Source organism: Gobio gobio, assembly GCF_949357685.1.
Source record: "Gobio gobio genome assembly, chromosome: 13".
NCBI classification, from domain to species: domain Eukaryota; kingdom Metazoa; phylum Chordata; class Actinopteri; order Cypriniformes; family Gobionidae; genus Gobio; species Gobio gobio.
The window spans coordinates 51,612,673-51,627,853 of NC_137106.1; the positions used below are offsets into that span (position 1 = coordinate 51,612,673).

At 37.3% G+C, this 15,181-nt stretch overlaps 1 protein-coding gene across 1 annotated transcript in view; it reads left to right on the forward strand.

Annotated features, from left to right (window-relative positions):
• The first annotated feature begins 739 nt into the window (after positions 1 to 739).
• The window catches only part of LOC307136153 (uncharacterized protein), a 33,179-nt gene continuing 18,737 nt past the window's right edge, over positions 740 to 15,181 (forward strand). The window contains exons 1-4 of the mRNA XM_079832936.1: positions 740 to 992; positions 2,723 to 2,868; positions 6,054 to 6,100; positions 6,183 to 6,759. Of these exons, the coding sequence (XP_079689062.1) occupies positions 2,744 to 2,868; positions 6,054 to 6,100; positions 6,183 to 6,759 (749 nt within the window). The 5' untranslated portion in view covers positions 740 to 992; positions 2,723 to 2,743. The remainder of the gene's footprint in view (positions 993 to 2,722; positions 2,869 to 6,053; positions 6,101 to 6,182; positions 6,760 to 15,181) is intronic.

Sequence of the window (15,181 nt, forward strand, 5' to 3'; positions counted from 1 at the left end):
GTCATGTGGTCTTCAGCTCACAGCCGGTGGGAAAGAATCGGGACAGGACTCGGGCAGAAATCATGTTGATGTGATTAATAACGTTACTGTGGTGAAGCAGAAGCAGGACGAGTGTTGAGGAGCTGAGGAACCGCTGGAGCCATTGTTCATAAGATGAATGCAACACATGCCTCGCGAGCAGCGGGACTTTTATTATGCCACAGTCGCCACTTCCGCTCCTCCGCTCATGAGTGTGAGGTAACGCAGCTCTGCTGATCATATTACACACATCTGAGTGTGTTGATGATGGGATGGCGTTACACTGTGCGTTCTCTCGCCGGCCTATGACACTTGATCACACTGCAGTGAGAGGAAAGCGTTTCTGCAGAATAAAACCAGTAACCGAGGGGAACGCGGATATGATGTCATCAACAGGCAACGCCTTCACAAGTCCCGGGTTAAAATAGCATCTCACGATTTACAAATAGTTGGAAACATTTGGGATGTAAGTACTCAACTGAACAAAATATATAACACTGGCCTAATGGTTTTTGGATATTTTACTGAAAAAATGTTACATAGTGCACCTTTAAGGATAAAACTGTGGGTCAGATTTTAGTAGGGTTAAAAATGTATTGCTAGTACAATCACAAAATAAATGGGCAGCTGTTTCTTCCACAAAATGAGCAAGTTTAATCAATATTAAGACATTTATAGATGTATTAATTAAACCTGTCACTCATTTCAAGTTGTTGCTTGTGATAACGTCGTAGGTCATGATAACATCAACATGGCGCATAAAGAGCGGAATCGGATCGCATTCATACACGATCAGATATAGTACCTGTACTCTTTTAGCGATCATTACTTATTGAAATTAAGCACCTACTCAATGAGTATGCGGTTTCATACGCAGCTTGCAATATGAGGAAACACATTTGTGTCGAAACCGATTATTCCGGGATATAAATTCACATTTCGAAGTCAAAAATAGTCATCAATATCTCATCACGGTAAGTTCATTTATCATCTTCTGATCATCATGTCCTAGCCTATTGTGCAGTGTTTTATCAACTCGATCTTCAGATATTAACGGACATTTGCAGAAGTTCATCTGATTAAAATGATGTCGAGCTGTGGGGAATCGTTGAGTTTACGGATTATTTACGATCTGAAATACAGATGTAAATATGAACATTTTGAGTAAATACTAAACACTCCTGCGATTCTCTAGGACAGACATCGATTCACAGGTTTAAAGAGATGTGAAAAGTGTCCATTAAATAGTTGTAACTATGATTATTATTATTTTTTTATATAAAAATATGTTCAGATGTGGTCAGGTGTACTCATACGGTGCACTGTGCACACTATACACCTGACCACATCTGTTCTGAATATTTTATTATTAAAAAAAAAAAAAAAAAAACGAAAAGGTGTCCTAGATATAAAGGTTAATAAATTGGGTTTCGGAGGGATGGTCATTCAAAATGGCAGAAAGACGAAGAGGGAGAAGAAATGTGTTGCAGACAATGGATGACAGTGACTTAAGACGCTATAGATTAGATCGTGCAGGGATCATGTTTGTTGCATTAAACCCAACTTTCAAACCACCAATTAAAGGGTTAGTTCACCCAAAAATGAAAATTCTGTCATTAATTACTTCCCCTCATGTCGTTCGACACCCGTCAGACCTCCGTTCATCTTCGGAACAGAAATGAAGATATTTTAGTGTAAATCTGATGCTCTGAAAGGCCTCCATTGGCTCAATGCACTTTACACTCTCAAGACCCTTAAAAGACACTAAAGACGTCGTTACAAAGTCCATCTCACTACAGTGGTTCTAAAATAACTTTATGAATCAGCGAGAATAGTTTTTGTGCGCAAAAAAACCCTACATAACGACTTACATAGTGATGGCGATTTCAAAACAAGGCATCATGAAGCTTTGAAGCGTTATGAATCAGTGAGTCGAATCATGATTCGGATCGCGTGTCAAACCGACAAACTGCTGAAATTTGGTGATTCAAACTTTTTGGGTGAACTAACCCTTTAAATAGACATGCCAGCAATCAGTGTAATTGGAAAGAGTGGAACAATGTTTATAGTTCTAAGCCAATCAAATACCCTATAGAAAATTAACAGCATGGTAAATAATAAAAGGATTTATATATATAATGTGTGTGTGTGTGTGTGTGTGTGTGTGTGTGTGTGTGTGTGTGTGTGTGTGTGTGTGTGTGTGTGTGAGATTGAGAGAGAACGGTAAAATAGGACAATTTGCGCTTGTAATTTCAAAGTGAAGGCTTAGACCCTATACTTAAAAGCGCTCCTTTTTTCCCCTTTTTGGACAACCAACCAATCACAGTCTTCAAAAGACAGTGTCATACGCAGCAACGGGGTCAGCCCCGCCTCTTCACTAAGATAAAAGTTTTTGTATTGTCCTTGCTCAGAGTTGCTCTCAGATTGGTCCCGAACAGCTCTCAAGCTAAGACTCCTACGTAAAAGTTTTTAAGCTAAATTAGGAGTTTTCTGAGAGGAGTCTTAGAATCTTTATGAATACGGGCCCAGTACTTTATGGACTTCAGAAGAAAAGGATCCTCCACAAACTGCTGCAACTACACAGTCTGAAGCACAGAAATCTCTAGAATGTCATTGTGTGTGTAATATTGGGAGTGTTTTCCCTGGACTTATAGGAATAGTCTAAATGTTATTTATGATTTGTTCTCAATGTTTCCATGTGCAGGTGTGAAGTCAGTTTCTCACTATGGAGAACAGAGAGAAGAGGAAGAGATCGTCATCTCCAGAAACCAGCTATGTGTCTATGAAGAGTGACAGATCCATGCCTGATCCTCCTGACCCCAGTGATGAAGCAGTGACCTCTGACCCCAGGTGAGTGTAAACCAGGGCCCATATTCATAAAGATTCTAAGAGTCCTCTCAGAAAACTCCTAATTTAGCTTAAAAACTTTTACGTAGGAGTCTTAGCTTAAGAGCTATTCGGGACCGATCTGAGAGCAACTCTGAGCAAGGACAATACAAAAACTTTTATCTTAGTGAAGAGGCGGGGCTGACCCCGTTGCTACGTATGACACAGTCTTTTGAAGACTGTGATTGGTTGGTTGTCCAAAAAGGGGAAAAAAGGAGTGCTTTTAAGTATAGGGTCACTGCAAATTGTCCTATTTTACCGTTCTCTCACTCACACACACACACACACACACACACATTATATATTATGTACACTGAAAAATTAAATTAAGCATAATTAATTTGTGCTCGTTTAAATAATTTAAATTTAGTTCTTTATTTTAATTTAAAAAAATGAATTGGTTTTATGGGAATTGCATGTGTTTTTGTTTCAATTGAGATCAAATAAATTGATTGCGACCACTTACGATAATTTTTTTTAGTAAATTCAACAAATCATTATTTTCAGTGTATATAAATCCTTTTATTATTTACCATGCTGTTAATTTCCTATAAGGTATTTGATTGGCTTAGAATTATAAACATTGTTCCACTCTTTCCAATTACACTGATTGCTGGCATGTCTATTTAATTGGTGGTTAGAAAGTTGGGTTTAATGCAACAAACATGATCCCTGCACGATCTAATCTATAGCGTCTCATTAAATCACTGTCATCCATCGTCTGCAACACATTTCTTCTCCCTCTTCGTCTTTCTGCCATTTTCTCCGCTGCTAAAGAAACTCTTAAGCCTCTTAAAAGTCCTCATCTGTGCTCCTAACAAATTTGATCTTAAGACCTCTTTTAAGGGTTAAGATGCTTTCTGAATTACTTTTTTCTTTACTAGGATTTTTTATTTAATTTTAAGAGTAAACGCCCACATTTCTAAGAATTTTCTTAGAATTTTGTCACTAGGAGCTACTCTTTGCATTAAGATTCTTTATGAATACGGGCCCTGTAGTAAACTCCCCATGAAAACAAATATAGTGAATTAATCTCTGTAGGCTGTGCTGTACATTATGTGCAATAAAGGGTTAAAAGATAAACACTGCGTTCTAAACCAAAAAACATCTGACTGCTTACCATTTAAAGCAGAAGTTGAAATGACTAAATTATAAATGATAATAAACAAAAACAAAAGCACGAGGTAGGCTGTGAGAAACACACATTCACTCATCTGAACACAGTAATTATATTGCATTAATACTCTAGTCTATTCCAACAGTAGCCCTGCTTTCATAAAATATGATCACTTGTGTTACATGTACAACTTTAAACCTTCACTTAATTTATCATATAAAATATTTTATTCAGAATGTATATTTTATTACGCATTCATGCATGGAAATGCGCTAATGTTGGAAATCCTTTCTAACATTTACAGATGTAAATTAAGCTCTGAGAAAAACACGTCTTAAAGCAGGGCTGTACGTTATCTTTATTTACTCATAGCACTGGTGCTACAGAGGTTGAACGTTTTGCAGCACAGGTCAGCACAATTGATACACACTGAATGCACACAGACAGGATTTGACTCTTACACTCTCCAAAAAAAGAGTACAAAATTGTACCTTTTGAGGTACAAGTGGCCGTCACTGGGGTGGTTCCCTTAAGGGTACATTTCTGTACCACTAAGTCAGGGGTCGGCAAATTCGTTCCTAGAGAGCTGATGTCCTGCAGAGTTTAGCTCCAACCCCACTAAACCACCACAGTATAAAACTCATGGCTCCCAGCATGCATTGCAGCATTAAGTATGTCACCATTGTTGAGATGCTGACTCTTGATATCTGTGTGCGTCTAAACTTTTCCCCATAGAATGTCTTTCAAAATCAGAATTCAGAACATCTGATCTGTGGCAAGAAAGTATTGTTGGTGAATATAATTTATTAACATTTTTAGTCAATGATGAGTTTAGTAAGACATTTTTCTTCATGTTAATTTTTGTTTACGGCTTCTTTTGATTTGAACAGATTATGTGTTTTGTTAACACAGTAACAAAAACCACAAACTCACATAAAAAGCCAATAGTCAAACTGCACAACTAAATAAAACACTGATCTCCATAATGGTAAACCTCTGTTAATTCTCAATAAGAGCTTCTATAGAGTCTTTCATGGTTTGAGCCAAACTCTGCAGGACAGCGGCTCTCTAGGACCGAACTTCTGCTCTAAGTGAGGAAAACAATGGTATAATTGTACCCTTAGGACCAATTGTGTACCTTTTAAAGGTACAGTTATACGTTTTGTTCCCCAAGGAACAAAATTGTACCTCCACTGTACCTTTTTTTTTGAGTGTGCGTTCTTCCCAAGAAGCACATGTGCTCCTACGGTGAAAATTTTAGGAGCTCATTAAAAAACTTTAGGGGCAGAATGAAAATGTAATAAATCCATATGAAATGTAATGTAAATGTCAAATAATGAGATTTTCTTTAATAAAGGGATACAAGGAGACGTTTAGAAGAAAAAATATTTAATTTAGAATAGAACAATTACACAAATAAAATGTATTTAACAACTATGTAACGATACACCCATGCCACGGTTTGGTTCATATCACGGTTTTGGAGCCACGGTTTGGTTTGGTTCTGTTTGCTGTGGGTCAGGGCACCAGCAATAATAACACTAGATTCACTTTTAACTTAATAATAACAACAACAATAATTTAACTTATTAACTTTATCTTTATTATCTTTTGTAACACGGTTCGTTGTTATGGAAAGAAGGAAGCGGGAACCGGCGAAAATGTATCCAACCTGGCTAAATGGGGAAACTGGCTCTCTTTGTCCTTCCACCATGCAGCCTGAGCGATCGCCCAAGTCACATAAGGAAGACAACAGTTACTGTATATTTAGTAAAAATACAGCTCTTATTAGTTGTTAAAAGTGTACTAATTACTATTTAATCTAATGTTTAGGAAGAAAAAATGTGTTTTGTGGCATAAGTGAGAGCTGGGCCGATTCGAACCATGGGTGGTGTATCGTGTTTTTTCAGTTCGGTTTGAATATTGTTACACCCCTTGTGTGTTTGTGTGTGTGTGTGTGTGTGTGTGTGTGCGTGCATGCTTTTTGTCTTACCTTTATAAAATGAATATGAATCGTGTTTGTGTTTTATAGTGTTGATCATTGTGGAGAGGTCAAAATTACAGCAGGACTACACAAATGTAGGTCTACACACACAATCATTTAGTGATTTGATGTTGATTTGTCTCCTTTAGTGAAATGTTTCTCTCTTCTTGTGTTCAGATGCCTGTGATCTCACACTGGATCCAAACACAGCACACACTCGCCTCATTCTGTCTGATGAGAACAGGAAGGTGACGCATGTGAGAAAGAAGCAGCCATATCCTGATCATCCAGAGAGATTTGGTGAGTGTCCTCAGGTTCTGTGTGGAGAGAGTCTGCCTGGACGCTGTTACTGGGAGGCTGAATGGAGCGGATATGGAGCTGTTGTATCAGTGACATATAAAGGAATCAACAGGAAAGGATGGACTGACTGTGTGTTTGGATCCAATGACATATCCTGGAGTCTGAACTGCTCTGATGACGGACTCACTGTCGGTTACAATAAGAACGAGACTGATATTCCTGCCGTCCCTTCATCCTCTAAGAGAGTAGGAGTGTATGTGGATGTGTCGGCCGGCAATCTGTCCTTCTACAGCGTCTCTGACGCACACACACTCACACACTTACACACATTCAGAACCACATTCACTGAACCCCTCTATGCTGGATTTAGGCTTTATGAGTGTAACTCTTCAGTGTCTCTGTGTGACATTAAACAGCCTCCTGTGAGAGACAACAGTGATACACACACAACCGGGTGAGTTAAATATACTGCTTGTTAGTGAAGGATTTTTCCAGACTGAGACTAATAGTTCTTCATACACCACACGATATGCTGATATTTTTCATCATATTCTGGCCGATAGCAGATGCTGATACCAATATAATTTTCCCTTTGTTTGGAAAGAACACCATGTCTCTCCTGTGCGGGGACTATAAACAAATTATTTTTAATTTGAGTTTGTTTTGAGTAAAATCTATTTTACCTCATTCGCATGAATCACGCCGCAGAATGTCTATTTGCGTCTTTGCATTGACTTAACATGTAAATCACTTGGGCGAAATGCTTCATTCGCGAATCTGGTGTGAACACACCATAAAAGGTTTGGGAACCACTGCAATAATGTATTAATGACTGTTGAATTTAACATTAACTGAGATTAATAAACACTTTGGTGTTTTTCATTGTTAGTTCATGCTAACTAATGTTGTTAAAGTCACCAGCCAACCGTTGAGAATTAATTATTCATGTATTATTAAAGCTACACTGTGTGATATTTTCCCCCATCTAGTGGTGAACTTGTATATGACCATCCAGTGAATATTTAGGGCCCAAGCCCTGAAAGGGCGCAGAGCCCTATTGTTCTTCCTCTGTTTCTTATTATTATTATTATTATTATTATTATTTTATCGACTTCTCGGGCACTTTTGGGGCCCTTACCATGCTCAAAAACTCTTGAAACTTTGCACACACATCGGAATCCGCGGCCATCAGAGCCGGGCTGAAGCTGGTACCCGGGCGTGGCAGGGGGACTCGACAGCGCCCCCTAAAGTGGTGTCTGAAAACTTGGTCTATATATCAAACACACTTGCACGTACATGTATGAAACTCGGTACACATATAGACCTCATCGGGCCAAACAACTTTCGTGCTCTAAGTTACGTGTCAGCCCAACAGGAAGTGAGCTAATATGGGTTGTTCTGAAAACACATGCTATGGAATTTAATACACTCCTCCGAGGCCATTGTTTCAATCAGTGCCAAACTCGGTCAGCATGAAGTCAAGACACAGAGGATGCTAAATTGCGAACGGATTTTTGATATCTTAAACGGTTTGGCCGTGGCGAAGCAACGAATTTATGGCGAGAAAAGGTAAACAGGAAGTGTGTAATAACTTGTGCAAACATTGACTGATTTGGATGAAACTTCAGCTGTGTGTTCGTTGTAAGAGGCCGATCACATGGATATGACTTTTGTGAGTCAAAGTTATAGCGCCACCAACTGGCAGCAGGAAGTGTGTCACTTTCAAAAATGCTTTGAATCACCATCTTATTTTCACCAGATTGACTTCAAACTTCATCAGTATAATGTGAAAACATGACAGATAGAGACATATGAATGAATTCCTGATATTTCAAATAATGCTGCCATGGCCACATGTCAAAGTTTAATAATGTTTTTGGCTGTTTGTGTGCCCTCCCCTGTATCACCAAAAGGTGGCAGTGTTGTATTATTTTTGAAACTCCCTTTCTCTCTCTCTCTGTGCTTCTTTATGTGATTTATGAGGACACAAATGTGTATGATGACATACACTGGTATTACAACGTAGTGGTTAATGTGGACATGAACTATGACACTATATCACTACTAATACAGGACTAATTTTCTAAATGACATTTGAGTTCCAATTCTTATCATCTGACAGCCGTGATTTCATGTACTCATTCAGACAGAACTCTATGGCGGCATTTTAATGCCAATAATAACCGAGCGCACAGCTGACGCTTTCGCGCGCAGTAAATCACTCCCGCGAGTTAATAACAGATCTAAGCGCGAGGAAACGGCAGCGCGCGAGCTCCTTTTAAACCCGCGCGCGCGCATGACATGTACTCTGCGCGCGAATCAAGCCCTTGCAAGCTCGGACACGACTCGCAGCACGCGCGTCGTCATTCGCCACACTCGCGCTCGATACTCTATTTTGCTCGCGCGAAAACTTTTTCTTTTTGTCAGTCGTGGGGCGGGACTTTACGTCTTTCATTGTAACCTGAAATTTCATTGGTTAATTCCGTTTTCCCGGGCCGGAAGTCCCAGAGATGTATCAAGATGGACAATCAAAGCGAGGTAAGTTCGTTAGTGATTGCTAATTTTACTATTTTATTTTAACGTTTTATATTTGTGTGTGCTTACTGTTACACAATACTACATAACTTTTTATTCAACATGCTTTGTAGTTGTTTAACTAGCTTGAAGCCAACCCCACGACTATAAACTTTTATATGGTTTCTATACGTAAAAATAAATATCTGAAACTTTTTTATTTATTTATTGCATATATTCTTTATCTTTAAGCTATAAAACGATGATAAACATCTTATTGCCAGTAATTTTAGTAGACAGTCTATCAGTAAGGCCTAATAATGCTTTTCATATACATTAGGCCGAGTTGCAGAATGCTGCCAGGCATGTTGTGTCCCTTTTACGGCAGGCTCTAAGTGGTGAGTCCCCTTCACCATCGCGGATGGCTAAGTTAACGTTAATTATGTTGTGAGGCATTTTATTGAATTAAACACTGCATCCTGGTTTAGATTTAAATGTAATAATTATCATTGGTCATAATAATATGCTTTGCGTAGCATAGTCAAAGAGGGCATAGGTTTTGTACACAGTTTTGAATCATTTCAACAGATGAAGGGCAGGTTCAGAGAGAGCAGGTCACAGCAGGCAGGAGCCAGCATACAGGGTCACAGCTACAGGGTCAGGCAACCCCTGGCAACAGGGTGCAGTCTGCAGCGAGGCCGCAGCGCACCCTTAGTGGTGTTGCATCAGGAAATTCAGTGGACCAGAGTATGGCCAGGTTTGGATCTCTCAGATAAGCCAATTTTAGAGTTACATAAGAAAGTACTGGTAGGAAGCATAACGTGCATATAGTGGCAGTCCTTAAGTAATGCATATAGGCCTACATTTCATCATAATGTCCTAAACATTTAGAAGTTACAACTTTTTGTAATAGATGGTTTGACTCTATTGGGATTGTGCTTCAAGACTAATTTAATACATGATTAACACATTATTTTTTTCTCTTAGAGCATTTCCTGGTCTTTTCAAAGCACGAAAAGGCTTTATCCCAAATCCTAAAAAAAGGCCTGCCAGGTCAACACCAATCCAGTTTTTCCTGCTGAATAAAAGTGTTGAACGGACCCCAAAAGCATATGATGAGTTAACACTTCTACAGGCTGGACTAGGACGGAGGACTGTTGCCATCCCAGAGGATGCTGATCACTCCGAGGTCTTGCACTTCAAGTTCTACATATAAAGTGACTCTTTTAAAATATGTTGGTGCTGTTGTTTTGTCTGAAGATGCACAGCAATAATGTAGTTTTCTAGAGCATTCTTTATAAAACCTGTTTTTTATAGCCCTGTCTGTGAAGAAAATGTATTCATTCAGCTTAATTAGGCTCACTATATATAATTTGTCTCACTATATTTAATAGTGTAATTTTCTTAATGAAGTTTGAGGTTTTTAATACCACCAGATATCTAAACTATTGCTGGAGGCATATTCAAAAATTGAATCATTGGAGGGAGCCTGGATGCTCTATAAAGCTGTTGGTAAGATAACTTGGTTGATTTTATTGTTTAATTGTGATTTCAACTTTAAACATCAGTACACTGGATTGTTCCATTGAGTAGCATCTCTGCTTCAAAACTATTTAAAAACTATTTAAAAATGTCTACTTTTGAAACTGTCTTAGTTTGTCTACCCTGGCTATGCAATGTTACAATGAAAGAGAATATTAAGTTCTAAAACATTTTTATTATTCAGATTTGTCTTTTGAAACAAATAAGTGTGTGTGTGTGTGTGTGTGTGTGTGTGTGTGTGTTTTTCAGGTGGATCTGGTCAGCGAAAGCTGAATGTGGTTGCTCCGGAAGCTGAAGGATACACAGGTTCCTACCTCATTAAAACGGCTGGAGGAAAGGGGTGTTTATACATAATGCCAATTCAAAACACTCTGGACATCTCCCCTTTACCTTACTCATCCAAAGAATTTGTAAAAATGCCGAAAGCTCGATGTGTCAAATGTCACACAGACATGCCTGTTCAGCTGTTGGCTGTGCACGTCCAGAAGTGTGAGACAGACATATGGATTAACAGCAGTGATAGTGAATCGGTGAAGTCCATTTAATTTTTTTTTTTAAATAATAGTTTCATTGTGTTCACAAGTCAAATTTACAATTGTCACAATTTACAATCAGCCTTTATTTGTCATAGGAGCCTAGAGATCTGATACCGCTGATGAGATCGCTGTCATCCGATACCATTTTTACAAAAGTGGATGAAAATAATGCTAACGTAGGTTGTTCAATGTCATAATGCATATACCACTTTAACTTCTGAAGAATATGTACTACCCTTTTATTAATTATTTATTTACATCAACACATCAGTGACTGTAAATCTGATACCATTTTAATTGGTAGAAGGCAATTATTTTGTTACCCTTATTAATACAACCACAGCTGACAATAATTATTTTTTTTTTTCATGTAAAAGGATCCTGAAGACCCTACTGATGAAGAAGTGGCATCTACTTCAACAGAAATGAATCGGTGTAGTGGCAATGTAAGTAGTAATTTAAACAATAGATAATTATGTAAACTATTAAGTTAATTCCTTAAATTTGATCATGTTTTATATTTGTTTTCATCCACAGTTAGGGAATGAGTTGGATTTACCATCAGCAGTTATGGATGCCATGGTAAGACCAATGCAGGACTACTTAGTATATTTTTATAGAAGGAAATTTTGTAATTTTAAAAAAGATATTGCATTTTATTTATTCATACAGATTCATTTTCAGATTAATTAAATAATACATTTAATGACTGTAATCAATTTTACTTACTAATGGTATAATATAGGGCTGCACGATTATGCCAAATCATAATTTTCAGTTATTCCTTTGAAATTGTAATTGAAATTATTTACAATTTACATTGAATTATGTTTAATGGCTTTATACAATTGTAACTGTACAGCAACTGCATGCCATATTCTTGTTGAAAAGCTTCAAATGTAAACTATACACTGGTTTGGTTTCTTCTTTTTGTATATGGTAACATGCTACAATAAGGTGTCATTTGTTCACATTAGTTAATGTATTAACAATATTGACATGAGCTAACAATGAGCAATACATTTAATACATGTGTTTTAATGTACAAGTAAATGCTGAAATTAACATGAACTAAAATGAATAAATGCTTTACTAGTATTGTTCATGCTTTTGGTCATATTAACTAATACAGTTTACTAATGATCCTTATTTTAAAGTGTTTCCATATCATGTTATTATTATTATTATTGTTGTTGTAGTTGTGCCTTTTTTACGTAATTGTGGTTTTGTATGTATTTAAAGTGTTTTTCTGCATTTGTTTGTAAGGTATCTTGTCCCGTGTGTTCTGCCATGTATTCTGAAGACTTTATTGAAGTACATGCAAGTACCTGTGGGGAAAGGTTATTATTTTTTCATGAAATTATTGTTTTAACCTACATTCCTTATTGTTAGTTGTTTGTGTGTGGTAGTAATTTTTATTTAGCTAAATTGAATTTCTTTCAGAGCTAATGATAGACCAAACCAAGATTTGGACATAACGGGACAAAAGCAAGACAAGCAAAAGAGGTGCAATTAAGTTACATTTTTAGTGCCTATTTTTACATGGACCAAAAGCTAAAAAAAAAATGCATCTCTCTGTTTTCTTTTTCTCAAGCCTTACAGATGCAATCAACACACTTAAAGAGGCAATAGACCCTTCAACCATTTTCAGTGTCTGTGTCACAAGGGAGGACATGTTCTCCCGAGGCATAACACAGTGGAAGCGGCAGAAGAAGTCCTCTCCGAAGAATCCCCTCAGAGTCACTTTCATTGGAGAGCCTGGGATAGATAGTGGTGCTCTAATGAAAGAATTCCTGACTGGTATGTTTTTGTCCTCAGATGTTGCCACACCATTGCATAAATTATGCAGTTTTATAAAATGTAATCCTCTTATTAACTAACTTCAGTGCATTTGTTTATTAGTACTGGCAATTTGCTTTTTTCACAGAAATGATGGCCGGAATTGAGGAAAAATTCTTTGAGGGTGGCAGCACTGGGAAAAATCTCAAGTATTCGATTACGGACTTTCAGAATGACAATTTCAGGTAGGTGTATTTTCATTACGGCTGGGTAAAAAAAATATTGATGTCTCAATTTAAATCGACCCAATCTCATTTTAACGAACTGATTCGCATATCCCAAGAATTGATCAGTCTATTTAGTGCTGATAAGTGAAATTCAAACAATAAATATGACTGTGACACATTTTAATGCAGTGACAATCACGCAATGTGCCTCACTTCAAGTGAAGCAGCAGCATGCAGTGCACTTGAAATATCATGTCTTCCTATATTTTTAATACCAGTTTCAGGCTACAGCGCAAAGTAATCATGAATGAATGCCAAAAGGTCTGTAAACGGATACAGAACAATTCATTGACCTTAATCCTGTCTCATGTAATTGCTCAATCAGTGCTTCAGCCATTCAAAGCTTCAAAGATGTCACAAATAGCTTGACAACAAGATGTCATGTTTGTCTCCCTCTCTCTCACACACACTTTCTCTCTCTCTCTCACACACAGACACAGACACAGACACACACACACACACACACACACACACACACACACACACACACACACACACACACACACACACACACACACACACACACACACACACACACACACACACACACACACACACACACACACACACTCTCTCTCACTCTCTCTCTCACACACACACACACACACACACACACACACACACACACAGACACACACACACACACACTCTCACTCTCTCTCTCTCTCTCTCTCTCTCTCTCACACTCACCACACACACACACTCACACTCTCTCTCTCTCTCTCTCTCTCTCTCTCTCTCTCTCTCTCTCTCTCTCTCTCTCTCTCTCTCTCTCTCTCTCTATATATATATATATATATATATATATATATATATATATATATATATATATATATATATATATATATATATATATATATATATATATATATATATATATATATATATATATATATATATAAATCAAATGTTAAGTCAAATCGAATTGTCGAATTGCAAGCTTGTGAGTGGAAATCAAATTGTGAAATGTGTGTCAATACCCAGCCTATAATCCTATGACAGTTTGTCAGTTAATGCCTTTCTTTGTCAAATGAACTTCTGTGTTGTATTTTAGGGTAGTTGGTGAAATAATGGCAGTGAGCATTACTCAGGATGGCCCTCCACCCAACTTTTTCATGGAGTGGATATACAATTGTATTTCCTCTGGGGAGATTAATAAAGATCAGCTGACAAAGGCTGACATAACAGATGCAGATCTGCTTGGTCTTATTGACAAGGTTTTCTAATTCAACTCAATTAAGATTTATATACAGTATACAAATGTATACTGTATGTCAGTGTTACTCAGTTTTAATTTCTTTAGATTGAGACCGCAGACACCACGGCCTTGCTTGACCTTTCTGAAAGAATCGTAGCATGTGGGTACACAGGACCCCTAACATGTGAACGAAAGGAAGACATTGTCAGGTAAAGTATGTGATTCTGTGATGTTTTGTACTTTCAATCTGGCTCTCTACTCCTTTCTCTGTTCACTTTTTTGTTACATTGTACTGTAAAGTTGCATCTCCAGCTTTTTAAAGTTTTTTTTGTCTACTGTCATGAGAAAAAAAATACATATATTTTGTGAAATTTTAAGTGTAATTTCCAAACCTGAAAAAAGTTTAGTCTTAAGTTTTAGTCGGTGTAAAATTATAAGAATAGTATTTAATCACCTAAGCCTGTAAAATTTAAAAATACTTTTTCAATCTGACAGAGATTCTAACCAATTTTGTATACTTGGCCTTTTATTTAACATTCTTCTTATTGTTTTTTTTTTATTTAAGAACGTCTATTAAACTTTATTAACATAAGTTAATTTACCTTAAAAATATATATATATAATTTGTTATTCTTCTATGTAGTGCTGTTGTCCTGCATTCCTCTGTGCGAATCCTCCCAATGCTGCAACAAATGTGCAGAGGACTGGAACTCTATGGCCTCCATGAAATGATAAAACAAGATCCACCTTTATTTCAGCCGTTATTTGTTCCTGGCCACTTTACAAAAGTAAGTATTGTTGCTTGCATTTTCTTGTCGTGGTGGCTTTTGAGCTGTGCATAATAAAATGTTTCTTTTATTTTGATTTGCAGCCTGATGCAGATTTTCTTATTATGGCCCTGTCACCCGTTTTAAGCGAGGTGGGTTCAGTGAAGAGGCAGAGGGAATCAATGATTCTGAATCACTTGCAGGATTTCATCCAAAGCCTTGAAGATGAAGGTAACATCATTACTCTTAATAC